At 40.6% G+C, this 21,840-nt stretch overlaps 1 protein-coding gene across 5 annotated transcripts in view; it reads right to left on the reverse strand.

The window, feature by feature from the left end:
• The window catches only part of CA10 (carbonic anhydrase 10), a 338,146-nt gene that overhangs the window by 11,820 nt on the left and 304,486 nt on the right, over positions 1-21,840 (reverse strand). For all 5 annotated transcript variants that reach the window (XM_050920127.1, XM_050920126.1, XM_050920129.1 and 2 more), the window contains 2 exons: positions 6,533-6,628; positions 3,858-3,930 (listed from right to left, as the gene is read on the reverse strand). In XM_050920127.1, coding sequence (XP_050776084.1) covers positions 3,858-3,930; positions 6,533-6,628 — 169 coding nt within the window. The remainder of the gene's footprint in view (positions 1-3,857; positions 3,931-6,532; positions 6,629-21,840) is intronic.

Here is a 21,840-nt window from a genome sequence, read left to right on the forward strand (position 1 = left end):
TCTGGCCCCTGAAGAGCACTTTGCTGGCCCAGGAATCCATACTTCGGGATTTGGAGAATCAGCAAGGGGAACACACATCTCTTCCTTATCGGTCCACAGGGAATCCTCAGAAAAGTTAATACCTTAACTACTACTGTGCTGTGATTCATCCCTTCAGGGTATTCTAGGGGCAGTGGCTGGTGAGAGAAACCCTAGCAATTTAGCTGCCATGAAGCTGTGCAGTCTGTCAGGGTATTTGGGGGAAGGAAAGCAGACCATCTATAAACTGGGCCCAAACCCCTACTACTTCTCTAAGGGTGGGGAGAAAACCCTACCCAGTGAGGGAAAGATCAGAGGGAAAAGTTTTGTGAGGGGAGCCCTGTGATTCTTTCCTTTTCATAAGTACCTATATTGGGAGAAGAAATAAGTTGCACATTTTTAATACAGAGTCATTAATTATTGGAACAATTTATCTAGGGATTTGGTAAACTCTCCAGCAGTTGAAGTCTTTACATCAAGATTGGATGTTGTTCTAAAATATATACGCTATTTTAAGATGTAGGAATTACTGGGTGAAGTTCTATGGCCTGTACTAAGCAGGAGGTCAGATTAGATCACTGGTGGGCCTGTCAGAGTAATCCGCTGGTGGGCTGCAAGACAGTTTGTTTACATTGCCTGTCCGCAGGCACAGTTGCCTGCAGCTCACAGTGGCTGCAGTTTGCTATTATTGGCTAATGGGAGCTAAGGAAAGCAGCGCAGGCTGCAGGGACATGCTGGCCACCACCAGGGTCGGCTTTAGGAAGTGCGGGGCCCAATTTGAACATTTTTGATGGGCCCTGGCAGGGATGACTTGAAAGGCTTTTTTTTTAAAATTATTTTTTATTTTTTAGCACCAGTTCCCTATAAAAAGTTCTGATTTAAGGGATGTGCCACAGTATGTATTTTTTGTACCAATAGGGTTGGTTACCATAAATCTGTATTTTCCTGGGAGGAATTTTTAAATTTTAAACATTTCTTCCGGATGGTGATTTAAGAACCAAAAAGCCTGACATGTCTGGGAAAATACAGATGTATGTTAACCCTACCTAAAGTTCTTTTTTAAAAATATGGGTCTGAACTAGAAATGAGCTCCATTTCACATATGTGGGTCTCCGCCACTCCCTGGGTGTTTGCTAGGGTGACCAGATGTCCTGATTTTATAGGGACAGTCCTGATTTTTGAGTCTTTTTCTTATATAGGATCCTATTACCCCCCCCCCACCCCGTCCCAATTTTTGTCACCCTGGTCACCCTAGGGTGTGCACGTGTGTGGGTCCCAGCTGCTCCCTGCCCCCCTCATTGAAGCAGGTGTGCAGGGTTACTGCCCTGGGAACCACAGGGCACTAGTGGACATGGGGCCGGCTGCAGGCAGGAGCTGGCTGCAGGCAGGGCACGGGGTGTGGGGCCGGCTGCAGGCAGGGGCTGGCTGCGGGCAGGGCACGGGGTGTGGGGCCGGCTGCAGGCAGGGGCTGGCTGCGGGCAGGGCACGGGGTGTGGGGCCGGCTGCAGGCAGGGGCTGGCTGCGGGCAGGGCACGGGGTGTGGGGCCGGCTGCAGGCAGGGGCTGGCTGCGGGCAGGGCACGGGGTGTGGGGCCGGCTGCAGGCAGGGGCTGGCTGCGGGCAGGGCACGGGGTGTGGGGCTGGCTGCAGACGGGCTGGCTGCGGGCAGGACAGAGGTGCGGGACTGGCTGGAGAGGGGCTGGCTGCGGGCAGGACAGGGGTGCGGGACTGGCTGGAGAGGGGCTGCCTGCGGGCAGGACAGGCGTGCGGGACTGGCTGGAGAGGGGCAGGCTGCGGGCAGGACAGGCGTGCGGGACTGGCTGGAGAGGGGCAGGCTGCAGGCAGGACAGGGGTGGCGGGGCTGGCTGCAGGCAGGGGGTGCAGCAGGGGCTGGCTGCAGGCAGGGCAGGGGGTGCAGCAGGGGCTGGCTGCAGACGGGTGCGGGGTTGGCTGGAGAGGGTCTGGCTGCAGGCAGGACGGGGTGCAGCAAGGGCTGGCTGCAGGCAGGGTGTGCAGGTACAGAGAGTACAGCCCACCCTGTATGGTAAGTGCCGCCTCCTCCTCTCCCCTCCTCCACTGGGGTAGCAGCAGCAGCAGCAGCAGCCTGGGGGCTATTTAAAGGGCCCGGGGCTCCCCTGCTTCTATTGCCCCGGCCCTTTAAATAGCTGCGAGAGCCCTGGGGAAGCGGTGGGGCTCCAGTGGCTATTTAAAGGGCCAGGGTGGTAGAAGCAACGGGAGCCCCAGACTTTTTAAATAGCCCCCAGAGTCCCGCAGCCCTACCCTGCTGGGAGCCCCAGGCCCTTCAAATTGCCTCCTAGGGAAGCCAGGCACCCTGGTACAGTGCACCGGCTCTTGCCTGTACGCCAAACTGGGGCTTGGGTGTGAGGCCGTCTTAGGGGCGGGGCCCGATTCAGGGGAATTGGTTGAATTGGCCTAAAGCCGGCCCTGGCCGCCGCTTCCCACAGCTCCCATTGGCCGGGAATGGCAAACCGTGGCCAATTGGAGCTGCGGGCGGCCGTGTCTGCGGCTGGTCAATGTAAACAAACTGTCTTGCGGCCCGTCAGCAGATTACCTTGATGGGCCGCAGGTTGCCCACTACTGGATTAGGGACCATTATGATCATCTTTCTGAAATGTAATATATTTATCTTTTTCTCTCAATGTTGCAACCACTGTAGGGGAGGGAAAAAGCGGGTTTGCATAGGAGGGCATGATCTGTCCCATAATAGGCAGCATGCATATAGTAAATAGGTATTTAAAGGAAATTCTCCAAGCCTTTCACAGAGAAACCTGAGATCAGGCAAGTTTTGTTACAAATATGAAATTTGTCAAGGTTTAATGGATCTTTCAGAGAGCCTTGGAGAGTTTCAGGCTCAGTTCAAAGCAAATGAGGTTTGCCAGACTTTAAGATTTAAAATTAACCCTAACCCCTTGTGAGGTAGATGGTGGTAAACTCAATTTTATAGATGGGTAAACTGAGGCACAGATACCTTAAGTAACTTGCCCAAGGTCACAGAACTGGGAATAGAACAGAAGAGTCCTGATTGCCAGTCCCCTTGCTAACCACTGAACTACATATGCTCCCAGTTTTCAAAAGCAAAATGGGGCTAGGATTTCCAAGAGACGAGATTTCATTTGCTCAATCAAGATCTTTATATTTTCCTGCCTTAAAGTTACCTTTATTGTTAGCTGACATTTAAGCTTTAGTTTTCCATTCAATGGTATGGAATTACTGAACATTCTCACTTAAATGCATTCCGCATACAGCAAATGTACAATACTTATTTTCATGACATCTTCATACTACTACCATTATATGCAGTAGCAATTCAGTAGAAATAGCATCTTTTTACACACAATTAATAAGAAGGAACCATTGCTTAATACTGAATAAAATGGGAAATATTCACTTGCATGTTAAAATACATGAGCATGAAACAAGGAACTAAGTAATATTTTGTGAATTAAAATATGTTCTGATTTGATATAATTCACACTGTTCCACATGTAACTTCCATTATTAACACAAATGCATTTCCCCCATGTAAGAATAGTATATGTATATTTGCTGGATTTAGTTTAATTGACTGCTCTTTCTAACACAATATATGCTTTGAACTTCCGAGTTAATACTATATGGACTGATGGCTCTACTAGGTTCTTCTGATTATATTATGTCCCCAAATTTATCACCAGGTCAGCTGGAAATGATAACTGGCGATACAAACCTTGTAGCTTTTGTTCATTACTAGATGTCCCTCACATCCTGTGGGTCACTAAATATATACTTTTACATTAACTACATGCAGCTGATAGTCATGGTGAATAAAAAGAAACTTACTTTTATACGTTATTCTTGTTATGGTGTCTCTGTTTAGCATGCGATTTAGAAATGGATTTGATGATTCAGACACCTAAAGGAGAAAAATGAATAATGTCAAAAACTTTGTTACTACAAGCTTCACCTTTCAGGAAAATATAGCTTGCGTGTGTGTGTGTGTATGTATGTGTAGAGAGAGAGAGAGAGAGAGAGAGAAGTATGGAAAAAAAGGCAGATATATGTGATTGCTTTGCAAGACTTTTACAGAGAGAGGCATAATCAACTATAGATGGGTATGTCTCTAACAGAAGTGGTCAGAAAGTTTGCCTCTAAATATAAATTCAATGGAAAATAGAAGGAAAAATTGACACATGGTTAAAAATGTGAAATAGGGTCTCGATCTCATCATAGTTGAATTGGGTGGATTTATGGGTGATTAGCACTCTACTTGTTATTCTGTCACAGAATATTCAGTGTCATCATGTGACATCTTTTACATCTCCTATTTCAGACCACCTCCTCCTCTCTGTTGTATCTATTTCAAGTCACTTTTTATCTTTATTTAGAATTATATGTTATCTGTGAGATTCCCAACAACAGGCTATGCGGCCTGCAAGAGAAGTCTGACTGAGTCAACTGCATACTGTGGAAAGTAGTATGCAGAATATTACATGTATTAGCATTTTATTTTTGCTATTCATCCTGGGATATTTTATTGCACTGTGAGTGGCAGAGCTAACAAGTGGTGTTGTCACTTCGGCCATGCCCTCTAAAGTCCTATGTGTTCAACACATTTATGTAGCTTGGTTGGTTCTGTACCTGGCCTCCTGGTGCTCTAATCATTCTCTCTGGTCTGTCCTGTCCTATCTGGGTTACAGTATGTTTCTTAGCAGTTGGATGGATACTGCTGTGACATATGCAGGTTTCAAAACTCTTTTATTGCGAGGCTTGGAAATGTCATAAAATGTGTAATATAACCATTATGGGGCTGAACCAGAATCCCACCTCCAAATGGCCCCCAAGCATTGCCAAGGTTCTGTTCTGGATCCTCGCCATTTGAGGGACAGGAAACCTCTGAAATCCTTGTTGTTGTTTCCCCATATTGTTCTCTCTCCTCCCCATGGAACAAGCAGGGATTCTCCCCAGAATCAGCTCATCCCCCAATATCAGGAGGTGGCCAGGGCCATGACTGATCAAGTGGTATATGGAACAGGATCTGGTGCATTCAGCGCTTTTATCTGTGAATTTTTTTTCTAATCCCTCAACATTTAAACATACTGAAATATTTGGCAGTACATAACAGCTATGTTCAGTGGTCATCAAACATTTTGTCTATTTTGATGCATAATTATTTCAGGGAATGATTTACACTGACTCAGACATTCCAAACAAAACATGCACTGTCACTATATATGGAAGACAAAGACCCAAGTATCTGTGTGAAGGGAAACAGCAAATCAGGTTCTACACTTTGGGTTATTCATTACATTAGGAGTGCACCTAAACTAGTACACAGGAATTATGAAGTTATTCACACATAACTGAAAATTGTGGGCAGTATCCAGAAGATGCTTCAATTGTATCCCTTTGCATGAACTACAGCTAACTCACTGGGCTTGCCTCAAAGCACAATATATCAGGGAGAAAGAGATAACCTGAAGATCTTTCTGACAAATATCTCAAATATTAGAGCTGTACAAAAGGCAGCAAGGAGGTCCAACTTTCCAAGATAACTGGTGAAATAGATATTTTAGTTTTGAGGTTACTGTTTTGACAGAAAACTTGATCCTATAAATTTAGATCAGAGTATACTAAAGGGATTTTTTTTTCTTTTAAAAAACTGACTATCTAATTTCTGGGGACATTGGCTAGATACTTTGAGGTGCAGAGTAAATCAGAGCATTGTTCCCCTAGAAGGAGCAGCTAATGTTTTGCAATAACAGTTACTAAGGAAAGGTGGAGGATACAGAATGGTATAACACATGTATTGCCGCAAGGAGGCAGTAAGAGGAGAAGAGGATTCTTAAGTGTTTGAATAAACTGTGAGCTCTGAGTATTAATGACAGAGGTAGAGCGTATGTCTGGTATGAAGGTTAATAGATAATAATCATATGGTCTTCTACCTGTGTGAAATGCAAAAAAGTAAAAGACAACTAGATTTTCAACATTCTTTCAGTCTTGATAATCTAAGGTGTTTTAAATGACATTGGTAAGGAAACTCATTTCTTGATTTATAACCAGTCACCATTCCTCTAAAATGCAATTGTACTCTCTCCTCACCCCCACGAGAAAGGGGTTCATTTTAATTATATACTCACTTTTGCATCTCTTCAGACACCTCTAATCTGCAGAATTAACAACTTCCCTGAGCATTTTAACATGAAACTATAAACTGCTATAGCTGCTGTTTATTGTATCAAATATGTTCATTTAACTGTACCTTGTCCTCCCCACAAAACTGTTTTTCTCCCACCTGGTATGTTTTCCCCATTAGACTGCAGGCTCTGTGGAGCAGGGACAGTATCTTTCATTATGAGGGTACACTGCCTAGTGCAATGGGGTCTCCTGACTTCTGACTGAAGCAACAGGCGCTGACAGAATACAAATGATGATTTGTGTTAATTCTAAAATTCTGTTCATGGCAAAATCTCAGTAATTTAAACATTAGATAATATTTATGAAATTGAAATACTTACTTTCATAAATATAGAAACTACCACCAAGCCATTGGGACTTTTTGCAGCCTCTGTGACATTTGTATACAACTCATGGTTATAATGGATTAGTTGAACCTAAAAGATGCAGGAGGGGAAATTATCATTAAACAGTGGAGAATCATACTGTGTATTGTCTGCAAATACTATTTTGATATATCTCGTGATTGTTTTTATTAGGATCCCCACCATGCTAGTAAACTTTGTAACTGTGCAATTTTTCAGAGGTTTTTGCAACATGCATTATTTTAATAATCTCAGTGACCATCTGGCTCAAACTGGCACAGCACCAGGGTGTCATCTTCTAAATTGCTGTTAAGTGAATTTACCACATATGAAGTGCACTGCAGGGGTTGGCATAATTTCTCTGCTGCAACAACAGTTGCCATAGGCATCAAGTAATATGTACTCTTCAGCATCAGCTCAAACTCAGAGCTGTCAGGGGTTGACAAACATATAAGACAGAAAATGTTGTTGTGCTTTGTAGCTGTTTAAAATTCAAGAGACTAATGTCATAGGCCAAAATTTTCCAAATTGGTTGCCTGGAGTTAAGCACCTGTCGTTAATGCTTGTCTTCCCTTGTTCCTCCTGCTTGTTTGTTGCATCAATTTGGCTGCATCTTATCTTAATTTAAAATCTATCTTTTAGATTGTCAGGTCCTTGGAGCAGGGATTGTTTCTCTTCCTGTATGTCTGTACAGTGCACAGCACAAGGGGTTCAGATCTGACTGGGGCCTTTGGATACGACTGTAATATAAATAATAGTAATAAATAGCCTGATTTTTCAGGAGTGATGAATGCCCTTTACTCCCAGTGTAGTCAGAGGGAACTGTGGGTACTCAGCATCTCTGAAAATTAGGCAACTTACCGAGGTGCCTCGCTTTAGGCAACCAAGACTGAAAAATTAGTGCCACTGTTTCAGCATTTTTAAAAGCCTAGCAGCCTAGCATTTGGAATTTAAACCCCAGATCCTCAGAGGGTCATCATGATTTAAACTTAATGGGAGGAAAAAACCCCACTGGCAATAAAAAAAAAAAACAAAAAACAAAAAAACAAACAACCTTCATGGCATAAAAAGCATTTTTACAACCTGACTGAACTTACTGATATTCACTGTTTGCTAATTGGTGTGATATTATGCCAGGTACAGAGCATCATGTATGTTATGTAATAATAATAGATTTTAAAAAATGGTCACATCTCATTAGGGTCTACGTTTCTGTTCCTTTTGCAAATCCATAGAAAATGGGATTTATGAAGGGGGAGCTCACCAGTGATTGGGAGAAATGATCCTCCCCCAACATCAGACCATGAAGCATTCTCCCTAGGCACTTCTATATCTCAGACTATCATAGTGGCCACTGTTGAGTTAAAGTAGGAACTTTGGGTAGTATATGCATATAGCTACAGACCACATGGGCAGATGGAAAAGGACTGAGCTAGCCATTTACATTTTAGTATGTATCTGAATTCAGAATATTTGAATACTTGGACCTAAGATCAGCACTGAAAATGGGCAATATTTCCCGAACTTGGGATGCTGATTTAAATTCAGACTTAAAAGTAAAAACCACTTTGTTACATTGTGCTGTCTTTTACACTGGTGAAAATCTGGAGTGACTCCACCAAAGTCAAAGGAGTTTCACCAGCTGAAATGAGAACACAAATGGACTTTTGTATATTAATATTAAATGTTAGCAAAATTAAACTTGGAATTTGAATTTAAAGAAACTTTGAAAAAGTTTTGTTCCATTCATACTACTTGAGCTCATGAAGTTTATGTTCTGCTTAGCTCACAACATCAGATAAATATCAGACCAAAGGTTCTCTTTTACCCTCCAAATGGCTAAAGTCTTTTATAGCCAGCAAAGAAGCTGCACCATAGAAGGCTTTCCTCCTATGAAATGATCTTGGTCATGGAGCACAATCTTGCTAAAATGAGTTTTAATAACCGCAATGACTCTGTCCCTACAACAGATGGAATGCTTAGTGCCCCAGTTGTGCAAGGATACAGTAGCAAAAATTGGTGTAGCAAGAGTGACCTGACTTTTTTGTGACGTATTTATTAAAAATAATAATGTTAAGGCCTTTGTTTACCACCAAAATATGTGAGCAGCAATCAAAGTTATGGCATACATTTCTAAATCAAGCATAACCTACATGATTACTGCCTCATTAATCATAACTTGAGAAATAAATGATGCCTTATAAACGTTGGGAGTATTCAGTATTTTCCTATACAGTGCCTTGACTGCAAAATGCATCTGGTATGTTATGTGCAAGTGCCTGATTTTGCTGCCCTGAATCTCATAAAGAAAAACACCCAACCTGTACATACATGTTCAATAAAGGCATCATAATGCTCAGCCACAAGGATATTGGATGAGTTTATAAATTCTCGAAGGACACAAGAGAATACTTGCTTTAGTACGTTGAGCAGGCCTGGACCCTTAGCTTTCAGCTTTACCTTTTACAACTCTCACTTAACGATCCAAAACAAAACAATCTGATTGTGAGGGTCAAAATGGTTGACAATGTGTTCATTTTTCACTATTTTTCTCCTCTGCTGGATTGTGAACTATCAGTTGACCTTTTTACAACTGGCACAGTAGGACATTTTTAAGCAAGACAAAAACAACCTGGAAGCAGGAAGAAAAAATATCAAAGTAGGCAATGAAGTAATATTCTGAGCTTCGAGAGTCAGCAGAGTTGGAGGAAGCATTAACTAGCCTATTGTGGCATGTCTTCTAAAGGTCTTGCAAAGAATTAATGAGAGTTTTCGCTAAAGTGCAACCAGAGGTTCTAGCTCATTAGTCATCAGCTTGTGATGTTATAACATCTTAGCCATAGGGACTGTGCCCTTGTTGACACTTTTAAGCTCAGCAGCATACATTCTGATTTTATTTACTAGCATTCACTCCAGCAGCCAAAGTCAATCAGTGAATTTGTGAGGAAATAGGTCATGAAATCTGCTTTAGATGGGATTTTCTTGTATAGTAAGTCCCTCAGTTACCTAGGTAAGCTTTGTTGATCTAATGAACCAAACTGTAAGTACAAGACTGGCTGGACTGAGTAAAGTAAAGATAAGAGAACAACTTCATCTTTCCTTGTAAGTGCAATCCTCATTGAGGACAACTGGCAGAAACTGTGAGAAAACACTCAGCTCCCATTCCAGAGACAGAATTTGTAGGATCAAGACTAATAGGTGGAGTGAAGGGAAATCATAATGCTGGAATGGGGCTCTACAATCCATGCCAAACGCATGGGCTCAAATTGCAGGTGATTAGTGGCATCTATGCATGTGTGAATTAACAGGCTTGACCTGATGGGAAATTGGATGACTTATTAATTTATCCACTGTTCTATAATGAATCTCTCTTTCCTATAATACACTCTGATCCAGAGGAACATTTGTACTTAGGGTGACCAGACAGCAAGTGTGAAAAATTGGGACACTTTTTTCTGGGGGGCGGTGCAGGGAGTGTGGGGGTATAATTGCCTATATAAGACAAAGCCCCTAGTATCGGGACATCTGGTCACCCTCTTTGTACTATTTGCTTGAAACTCCCTCACCTGTACCAGTGCGTCCAACTGGTGCCTGTTCCCAGCTCCCTGTTCCGACAGCCCTGCACACACACAGACTATCCCTCCTCCCACAACTGCTCAAATTGCTCCAGGGCTAGTCCCAAATAGTATGCTTAAAAAAAGAACAAAACTGTTTCAATGTAGGTTGAGGCTGAACTTCCAACCTTGCTAACTACCATAGCGTGGAATAAGCTACTGTTACTGAGAAGAGCTGGTTGAAAAATGGGAAATTCTTTCTTTGAAAATTGTTGCCGAAAAATGTTTCTTTTTCCACAGTAAAAACACCGAGATTCAATTTTTTTCTGACCAGCTCTGCTAAATTGGGCCTTGATTAATCCACCTCTCCAATGAGGTAAAAGGATGGACAGTGAGAGGCCATGGTGGGAATGACTTAGGCTTCGTATCATCATCGTACCATGATTAGTCACTCGGCCAAAAAGAAAACAATGACCTAATAAATCGAGGGAGAGACAAGGTGGGTGAGGTAATATCTTTTATTGGACCAGCTTCTGTTGGTGAGTGACAAGCTTTTGAGCTTCACTTGTCTGTGAAGCTTGATAGCTTGTCTCTCTCACCAACTGAAGTTGGTCCAATAGCAGATATTACTTCACTCACCCTGTCTTTTTTGTATCTTGGGACCAACTCTGGCCACTGCAGCAACACTGCAACCAATACATCAAAAACAGTTAAAAATTCAGATTGTATCAACTCTTCCTTCTCTTCTCCTCCCTCCCCCTGGAACTTAAATTTTATAAACAAGTAATTTGCATATCAACAAATCCTTCCAACTACCTGTTAATCAAAAAGTCCCTTTGGATGAGTCTGACCTGCCAAACAGCACTGTATATGATCAAGAATAAAACCTTCTAAAGCTTTCGTTCATTTCATTCTCTTTGTTCATAACATGTTAATTAACAACAAGAATCAATTTATGTTAGTAATTGCTGAATATGTAGTCATATTGGTAATGTACACCAAATACAATCTCCAAACAAGCAATTTCCTCCATCAAAATTAAGCTGATAAATTAGTTAAAATGCGTTGCTAAATAGCCCTGATTCTGCTCCCATTGCATATAGTGGCAAAACTCCCATGGGACTGGCATTGAGTAGACACACTGATCTCGGTTCTCATGACATTAATTGATTACATCAGACATTTTAATAACCAGATTGGCTTAATTTTTAAGGCAACTAGATTAAACTCCATTTATGACGACAACCCAACTACTCTTAGGCCACGTCCAGACTAGGAATTAAAATCGATTTTAGATACGCAACTTCAGCTACGGGAATAACGTAGCTGAAGTCGAATTTCTAAAATCGAGGTACTCACCAGTCTGGACGGCGCGGCATCGATGTCCGCGGCTCTCCGCGTCGATTCCGGAACTCCGTTCGGATTGATGGAGTTCCGGAATCGATGTAAGCGCGCTCGGGGATCGATACACCGCGTCCAGACTAGACGCGATATATCGATCCCCGAGCAATCGATTTTAACCCGCCGATGCCGCGGGTTAGTCTGGACGAGGGCTCAATCAACTGAGCAGATGGGGGATTGCAGCTACTTCAATTTAATTCCAGCACAAGAAGTTCATTGTATTACAAATGTGTTTTCTTTTTTCTTTTGGTAAAAAGAAGCCTTATGTTGAGGATCCCCAAATGTGCTTGTCTCCAATAATTGGGTATTCACCTACAGGTTACTAAACTGGTTGAGGAATTAGTTTTTGAAAACTGTTCCCCAAATATGCAGAAACATAAAAATTGCATAAAGAAATGGGGTGTGTCGGGGTGAGAGAGCCAGACAGTGAATGAGTGTGCATTAATTTTGCAGGTTTTGCCTTTAAGGAAAAGACCCACAGAGTTTAATATGGAGCGTTAAACTTTCTATAGAATTTTTGAAGGCACAAAATGCTTGTTAATCTAATTCAGGGAGACCCAGAGTCCTCAGATTACAGACTCCTCAGCTTCTATTTTCCAGCATCTTTGGCTTTATCCACTAAGGGTATGGCTACATTTGAAATTTCAAAGCGCTGAAGTGTGAGTGTGGTCGGAGCGCCAGCGCTGGGAGAGAGCTCTCCCAGCGCTGCACGTAAACCACCTCATCGGGTGTAGCTTGCAGCGCTGGGAGCTGCACTCCCAGCGCTGCGGCACTGATTACACTGAGGCTTTACAGCACTGTATCTTGCAGCGCTCAGAGGGGGTGTTCTTTCACACCCCTGAGCGTGAAAGTTGCAGCGCTTTAAAGTGCCAGTGTAGCCAAGGCCTGTGTAAACAACTGTTTCCCCACAGCTGCAGATGAGGGTTTGTCGTGTGAGCTGAATCAGATGCTGCTTTCTTTGTTCTATTGCTGCTAGCTGGTTTTGAAATACTGTTGTCTGCTCATTTCAATTATTCAGTCTGAGGAGGAATTGCAGAGACACTCAGCTCTGAAACAGAGATGTTGCCTAGATTCGAATTTGTACCGATCTCATCCACCAGTGTAGCTGTACCCGTGCAAACTTCTACTATAAACTGCTATAAAGCACAGTTTCTACCAGTGCAGTTTGCCTTGCTTTCAAGTAGGGGCAAGATCCACCAGTGCAATTTTCAGTTTACCCTCTCAGTAGCAGGAGTTAGCTTGCATACATGTGGCTGGCCACTAATGGCTGGAATCAAGCCAAATTCCCAGGGTAGGCAGGCTCCTACTATCCAGTATTGTAGTTGGATTTAAGGTAACTTCTTGTATGTGCTTTCTGTATTGTGCAGTTTGTGTGGCTCCACTATCTTGGCTATCCTCTTGATCCAGCTGCCTCTCCCAGGCCTTTTTATAGTATTGTCTTAGTGCTCGAAAAGTTTTCCATAGGAGCAAAAAAAAGTTAGCAGTTGAAATGAGAATCTCAAAAGGATTCAGCCAGGAGTTCGTGGAGACACTGCCTTGCTAGATCATACTGCATAAAAAAGGTTTTGATATTGATTATCTCATAGATGGTTACTGCTGCAGTTGTAACCAGTGGAAATCCTTGGGGAGAGTTCTGGCAGGGCCGTGTTTTCTGTTTGAGGAGGGATCCTTTTCTCCATTGGTCCAAAAGAGCCCAGATTTTTTTAACCTTCAGGATAACCTGGAATGCTTATCAATATTCTGGGACTTTTCCTGGAAGAATGAGGTGACGTATTTAAGGTGACTGTATTATCTGTGGTAACGCTCTGTGTTATGGACAAACAGCTTTGTAGGTTGTCCTATAGGTGGCATATTAGTCTGTTGTTTTTTCTCTTAAAGATATTTATCCTTAGGTTGTATGTTTTATATTTGTACAGCACTTTGGGGATATAATTAATACATTTAAGTATTAATTACAAAATGGTGGATAAATTAAAGAATTGCACAGTCGATCACTTAAAGTCACAGTACTATGAACATGGCAGTGCTACAAGAGTATTTTGTTTTCTCCACAGAAGAACTTCATATAATTTATTTATTAGAATGTTCTTTAGTGTTAGGCATACAGGTCGTTTCTATATACAGAGTGGTCACTTTCAAAGCATCCCGTATGCAGCAGGCCTATGTAGAAAATCCCAGTATAGAATTCTATAGGATGGTTTAAAAAGATATAATTCTTTAATAAAGTCTATAAATCTTCAGAGTAACTTCTATAGAAACTTGTGAAATACCTATTGTACTCTATTGGTTTAATCCCTATAATATTCAGTAGGTCTTTTCCATAAAGTGTGATGCTTAGGCCCTATAGAGTTAAGCTTGTTCCTTAGACAAATCTCACCTATCAAGTTATGGCGTTGTTCTTTTTTCTTTAACAAACTCACAGTCAATATAGTGAGGAAAATCCCTTTCAGTTCTGTTTCGTGTCAGGGCTCTTAAACAATATAGAATTTTGTTATATGATATTGATTTCCTTTGGAAGATTCTCCCACTAAGATCAATTTGCCATAGAACAACAGATAGTTCTTTGTTTTCCTTGAGCAACAGAAGGTTTTTTTTTCAGGGAGAGGGAGGGTATTAAGATTAATCACTCTCATTTTAGTCAATGGAAATCCAAAATGTGTTCTTGTTCCCTATCTCCCAATAATGTGCATTGGACCAGAAGTGCGCACACAAGTTTTTAGATATCTGAGGTTGGCAGCACTGGGAGTATCAGTATGAGCTGACTGCAGTATATTAGGAGTAGTCTACTACCCCGTATCCCATGTATTGAGTTGTTTACATGCACTGCCCTGGTTAGGCTTCCTCTCTGCAGTATGTGGACATTATAAAACAGTTTCTGGCTAATGTGGGGGAAAGGGCTTAACTCCCTCCCCTAAGAAGCATGTATGTATATATGCGGGTGTATATCATTATAAAGCTTAATTATTATGCACATATATTTTGCCTGAGATCAGCTTGAAATATTTAAATTACATTGCTCAGATGTTCATAGTTAGGTGCAGTTCTTTCTGGATGCCAAGAGATACTCTACTTGAATTTTCTCTTGATCCCATGCCCTAATAAAGCATGCTGCATATCTGATCATATGGAATGCTTCCATTGTGGCATTTGATCAAAACCATTTGTCCAAGTAAGATGAGACTGCTGTGCTAGCTTTCCTGGGGACCACAAATTCTATGGCTTCTATTCAGCAATCTTTTAAAAATACCTGGAAATATGGCTGTTTAATCTAGTGTGCAACATAATACCATGATAAACATTAGATTGCTGCAAGGGGACAATACAAGGTTCTTTAGCACTGAGATATGGAGAATTATTAGACTGATGGCATTTAAAATCCCACAGTCCATTACACAGAACGTTCTCCTTACTGCTGTTGGGAGTAATGGAAATAACCCTTGTCCTACCTGCAAGTGTTATAATTGAGCATATAACCATCTTGATTTGTAAATGACAAGGACCTCAAGGGAAGGGAATGACAGCAGGGAACAGCTAATCTGTAACGGTAACATTTTTTATTATACTATGCTGCCCAATAAACTGTTGTGACACCTGATTTAGAGTGAACATAGAGTACAGAGCACGTTTCCAGCCCAGCGGGAAAGGAGAAGCAAACTGAATTGCTCTGGTAGACAAGTTAAGGGTTTTGATGCAAAGTCTTTGTAGCAAGTGACGAAGATCTCATTAAGGAAAAAATAGATACAAGGTTTATTAATAGTTAAAGAAACAGATTTAAATTTGAATGTAGTCACCGTCCATTCAGTATTGAAAGTGTAATGAATTAAAACCAAGAAATAAAGTATTTGACTGTCGTATCTCAAAATACAGATGTTGCTACAGTTTTTAAAACAGAGCTCAGGAAGAGGAGAGAGGTCAGAATTCTTTTGTCACATTCATTCTCTGGATTTTAAATTAGTTTATTGTCCTCACTTTGTGAGAGAGATTCTGAAATTTCTGTGATGTCCACAGACATTAACATCTACTTTGTCTTTAAAAAAAAAAAGTCATTTTTAGATATGGTCTAAATCAGGGATTCTCAAACTTCATTGTACCGCAACCCCCTTTTGACAACAAAAATTACTACATGGTCCCAAGAGTGGGAACCAAAGTCTAAGCCCCACTGGCCTGGGCTGGAGGGACCAAAATCCAAGGCCCACCGCTCTGGCGGGGAGATTGAAAGCCAAAGCTTGAGCCCCATTGCCCCAGATGGGGGGGTGGAGGGGGCGAAGCCAAAGGGCTTCAGCCCCCAGGAGGGGGGCCTGTAATCTGAGCCCTGCCACTCACAGCTGAAGCCATTGGGCTTTGGTCCCAGGTCACAGTAAGTCTAACACCAGCCCTGGCAACCCCATTAAAATGGGGTACTGACCCACAGTTTGAGAACCGCTGGTCTAAATAAGTTAAAGAAAGTGTGTGTTTTGCAAGACTTTATGGCATTTGGCTGCTGTGAGTTATAGATCGAGTTTCTTAGCACATTTGATCTTGCTTGCTGTTGTTCCTTCTTGCCAGTACCACCCATCACTTCACATGTGAAGATGGACAGTTCATTTCCTTTTAGGATCAGGTCTACAATGACCATCTGAAAGCACTTCTGTTGAAAAACATAAAAACACAGCAGTCCAAGTCAGTAGATGCTGTTTCAGTAGCTGAGCTAGTACTGTATTTGGGACTGCTGATGTCACTTATTTCTAAAAATGTGCATTTTTTTCAAAACAGAGTTTGAGTCACTTATGTTTGTTAACAAAATTTGGTGAAATGATCTACAGATTACAGTAGAACACACGCTCTGAGCATTTCTGACACCTGTAGGGATGTCCATGTGTGTACAAGAATAGGTCTGTCTCTCTGTATCTCTATTCTTTACTATATAAAAGACAAAGTCACTATTGGTAAATTCCAGGTCTTAAAAGTTTTTTGAGTTTATTTCATGCACTGTATTCTTTGGACAACTTCTCAATTATTATTTTGTTAAGCTCTTCTTTACAGTGTGCTTGGCACTGCATAACGCACAGATACCAGGACAGTTCTTGCCCAAGAGAACTTGTACTCTAGACTATCATAAATAGCTAGCTTTTTGAAGACACGTAAAAGAAGAGAGACAATATTTCAGCTGCATTTTCCATTAGATCAAAAAATCCATTTGGGTTGACATAAGCTTCAACAAGTCCTTAAGAACACACAAAAGCAATGTCTTTGTTTATACTGTTCTCAAAAATATTATTTGAGCCTATTAGCCAATACATTATTCTTCCACCTTAGACCCATGGTCCTCCTTAATGAACAGCCTTAATTGTTTCTCAAGGAACAACTTGCAGCACCTTGTCAAATGATGAAGATACTTTCTGAAGTTACCAAAACAGTATGAGCTACTTCAGAAAGGAGAAGGTAGATTATAGTTTGCCATAGTCTGTTAAAGCCTGGAGCTATACCCTAACTAGTATTTTTGTGCTGTATTGTGTTCTTTTTGATCCTGCTATGAAACAATATTGCTATTACTAAAAAAAAAAAATTATTTTTAAAAAGGTGTATGCAATTTTTGTACTCTCATTGGGTGAAATCCTGGCTCTATTGAAGCCAAGGGCAAAACTCAAACTGACTTCAGGGGAGCAAGAATTTCACCCTTGGGGTCCAATCCTGCAATCTCTCCAAACACTCCTCTCAAGGAGACTAAAGGTTGGAAGATTGGGTACTAGGAAACATTGCTGACACACTTTAAATAGTTAAGAGTTATGATGCATGTTAGTTGTCTTTTTGCAAAACTGAAACATCTGTCTCTCTCTCTCAGGGTGATCCACCAAGAAATATTAATGTTGCCCAAGATGCTATTATCCACACACTCCGTATTAATTAATCCATACATCTACTTGTCTTTTGTTGTTTTATTTTGCTAAAATCACAGCATGGTATGCTTTTATATGTTGGTATATTGGTGAAATAAATTTTACATGACCACCTAGACTTCCAGCAGTTTACTTAACATTTTATCACACTACTGTGTGGTTTCAAGATTAAAGTAGATTAAAAAGATTAATTAAATTTAATACAGCAAAGAAGCAGAATGCCAAAAACATCTGTTTCACATCATTTTATTTTATAAATCTCTAGTACCTTTGGCACCCTCACTGTATTAAAAATAAAGTTGTTTAGCCTCCTACTGACAAATTGCTTTTTACTTTTTATTGCTTTAGCCAGTTATTGTATGTCTTAAAAAAGAGGGGGAAAAAACCAGCCCAACAGTACTGGCATCATTAACACTGGATTAATAGTCGTCTCATCATCTAAATACATAACAGTATGTCACCAATTACCCTAAATAAATAAAAAAATATAGGATTCTAGTTTTTCCTTTCAAATAGAATAGGCCTAGGAAAATGCAGTTAAAAGATGAGCTCTGTCTTTTATTAGCTTGTGAAAAGATACCTATATAAAGGTATTTGATATGAAATGCAATAGTCAGTAATTAACTCTTACCTGGTTGTGAAACCTACATAAAATAGTTACGCTGCAGATGATAGAAAAAACTTCATTATGACCAAATGGTGATATTACCGCCAAGTAATGGCTAGTAAGCTTTGTCTGTGATTCCCCTGCAAGGAGCTAACCTCATGAGTTACTCTCATCATATGACCTTTTTCAATTAATTAACAGTTGCTGCTTAGGTTGCAAGTAATTGACTCTTCTTCTATTGAGACAAACGAATGAAAGGTGAGTGAGTGTCTTAAACTTTCTGGTGCATCTGTTCCAAACAAATGGGAACAGCTGTTTCATGGTATTTTAGATAAAGATCAACCACAAACTTTTTATGTTACTCCCTGAGACACTCATTGCTGCATCTCCCATCAGCATGTGCAGGGATTTTTGACCAAAGAATGCTACATGTAATTTTAACTACTCTTTCATGTCAAGTACACTAGGTGCTCAGATACCATGTCTAGATAGGATGTAGCTTTTATGTATCCAGTTGCATTACAGGGCTCTAATTTTCTGGAAGAATTGTGCATGTGCTAGCTGTCAATCCATGAGGTGCTACATATGGTTTCTACAAATAAGAAAAATGATGCAGTGATGGCCTGGAGTAATTTTGTGGTCACTGTGTTACCATGAGATTGTTTCAAAAGGAGACTGGTGCTTGGTCATTTTGTGATGGAATTGCATTAACAATGCCATTCTCTCACTTAGTATGTGTAAACCAGTGTAGCTGTCTGTTTACCCTGTCAATGGAAAAGTAACATATAAAGATATTCCTGTACAGTATAAGTGATGTACAACAGCAAACACAGATCAAAGAATAAAAGAATGAGAGGAGGACTTACACACTGACATTAGGCATTGAATCAGGCTGGTGAAAACCTTCACATTGACAAAAAAAATCCCCTACACCAATCTGCAAAAAGTCATTAAACTCAGTGTTGACTTGATGGTCAGATAAATTAGGAATAAACAAAAAAGGAGAAAAGAATTCAACAGTTTTGCCTATGACAAGTATATGTTTGAATTAAGAATATTTTCCAGTGACCAAAAAAAAAGGTGCAATAAATGGGTAAAGGTTCTCAAAATTTAAATTACCATAATGTTAGTGCATGAGACAACTGGAAAATGAAACTAATGCTTGACCTGTTTATTTTCACTGTCCAACCTAGGTAAACTAGTAAAAAAGAAAACTCGCATAAAGAAAAATATACTAGATTAAAATATTTCTTCCAATTTTAATAATCTATAGATGCTATAACACAGGTAAAATCTTCCTTGAAAAGCAGATTTTTACTGAGAAAGTGTAACTTAGGAAATACAGCCACATGCATGTTTGCTGCTTGGCTTACTGACAATGGTTCTCTCTCTCAAATGCTTTACTCTTCAGATAGTCCAGTGGTTTGGGCACTAATCTAGGATTTAGCAGTCCTTGCTGTGCCGCAGATTTCCTGTGTGATGTTCAGCAAGTCATTCAGTTTCTGTGCCTCAGTTTCTCGTCTGTAAAATGGGGATAAATATTACTACCCACCTCACAGGGGTTATTGTGAAGATGAATACTTGAAAGATTACTGAGGTGGTCAGGCAGGTACTACATTAAAGGGGATCCATACAAGCTCCTACGATAGACAGCACACCCACCGCTATTACAAGGTCTTGACTTCTGTCACAGAGCATGTGTCTCCTAGGTTGTGCAAAGGTCTGTTTTGAAGGTGTTGCAAGGCCCCCAGAGGATAAATGGCCTGGGCAACAGCATTGCAGAGCACTTGGATCTCAAAAAGATGAAGAGTAATAATAGGGAAACTTTTAAAAGGCTAATAAAAGTGGGAAACAATAGGAAATGAATATAAATGTTGGTGACTTCAGCATCAAGTCTTCGAAAATAGGCTGAGAGCTCCAATGAATAAACATTTGAAGCACAGCTTGATTAAAAATAGCCAACAGCGTTCTGGAATGAATGTTTTATTAAATTATTGAAGTTCCTTTAGGAATTAATATTGTGGTAGATGAGATAATATATTACAGAGTTAGATGTCTGGCAGTTGTTTGAGAAAATTTCACATTGGGATTTTGTGTGTAAGGTGGAGAGTCAGAAATTAAGAGAAGACATGGCACAGTGGGTTAGATCTGCCTACAGGGCAGAAAACAACGGATATCCCTAAATGGTATCTTTTCTAGTTTACAAGAAGTTTACAGGTGCAACAAACTTTTGAATAAATTGTTTTGAATAAAAGAGAGATTTGCAAATTTGTAGAATGAAAGTAATTGCAAAGGCACAAAAAATAATTAACACCATGAAACCAAATGGACATGAATCATTTAAGAACCTGAGATAACAGATGAGAAAATTTAGTTGAAGGCAGAATGTGTAGGCAAAGTTAGAATGTGTCTTACAGCAAAGAACCAAATGTGGGGAAGGGGAGCAGTTGCTGAATGAACTGAGTTGCATTATACTGATCAGGGAAGAGAACTGGCACTTAAAGAAAAATAAAACATATGAGTCTAAAAGCCTTCAGGTAGTTTCAGTGAAGAAAGGAAGTAGGAGGTTGGTATCCACTGCTGGAGAAATGCAGTACAGTATCAGTCAAAGGAAGTAAAACTATATAAAACATACAGAAGTGTTTGCTTATTGTAAGAACACATGCTTCAGAATTCACTGCAAAAGGGACTGACAATGCCTTTTGACCACCTGAGAGAGAAGGTGGGAAGAGCCATTCACTACAGCACATACCTGCACATTTTATCTTACTAATTACAAAAAGAAAGGGCAGGAGGGAGGTTATTTTGCTACCAAAAGCTTCCCAATATAATTAATTATACTTCAGTGGCATCACCTCAGCCAGTCAGAGCACAAGGATACTGTTATCGATTCTAACTCACAGCTGTAGCTGTAATTTTTAGTAACTGTATTGTTGCAAACTCCTGCAGACTGTTTCATATCATCCCTCAGAACTCTGCTCCATATTCCCCCAATAATGAGGTTGCCTCAACTTTTCAGTTTCATCTATATAACAAAGAAACTCCCTGATAATGGCTCCAAAAATGGATTTAATACACATTTCAGTACAAAAGTAACCTTCCCGCTGACTCAGTGATAACTGATTCCTTGGCTAACCAAACACCAAAGCCTTCTGCTTCAGAGTTTATTTAGCTCAGGATACACTTACATGCTTGTAAACAGGCACCATCCTGAAATGATCCTCTAAATACTCTGAGAAGGATAAAAATAATTTTTTTGCCTTTAAAAAAAAATCAGGAGTACTTTGTCACTACTTTTGCGCCTATGATGTAAAGCTCAGTGAAAGAGGGCCAGCAACCAATAATGAAAACTAACCAAAACTTCAGTTTTCCTCAAACAAAGTTGTGCTATCTGATGTATTTACATACGTAGGTCTGAGCTATGAATTAATGGGAGAGGTGGAATGGATGGTTCAGAGGATGGGGATTGGAAATGAGTTGCACGAAGGCCTCATCACAAAAATACAATAGCATTAACTGCCAATCTCAGTAGAGACACCAATGACTGAGTGGATATGGAGATGTGGACTTACCAAAAGTAACTTGTGCATTTCTTACATTGAGACTAGACTACTGAAACTTTCTTTACCTGAGATAGCACACGAGCTAGCTTTCTGAAGAGAGCAGAACAGCATGAAATGCACCTCACCGGCATTCTACACTTTGCAATGACGGCAAGTTGAATTTCAGGTCTAGTTCAAGGAAGCTGTCCTCATTTTGAAAGTCCTGAATGAATAAGGGTCAGGCCCAATTGCTTCTGTTTTCTGTGTTCAGTATGAACTGCAAAGTCAGAGACAGATTATATAT

This window comes from Gopherus flavomarginatus, chromosome 12, assembly GCF_025201925.1.
Source record: "Gopherus flavomarginatus isolate rGopFla2 chromosome 12, rGopFla2.mat.asm, whole genome shotgun sequence".
Classification (NCBI taxonomy): domain Eukaryota; kingdom Metazoa; phylum Chordata; order Testudines; family Testudinidae; genus Gopherus; species Gopherus flavomarginatus.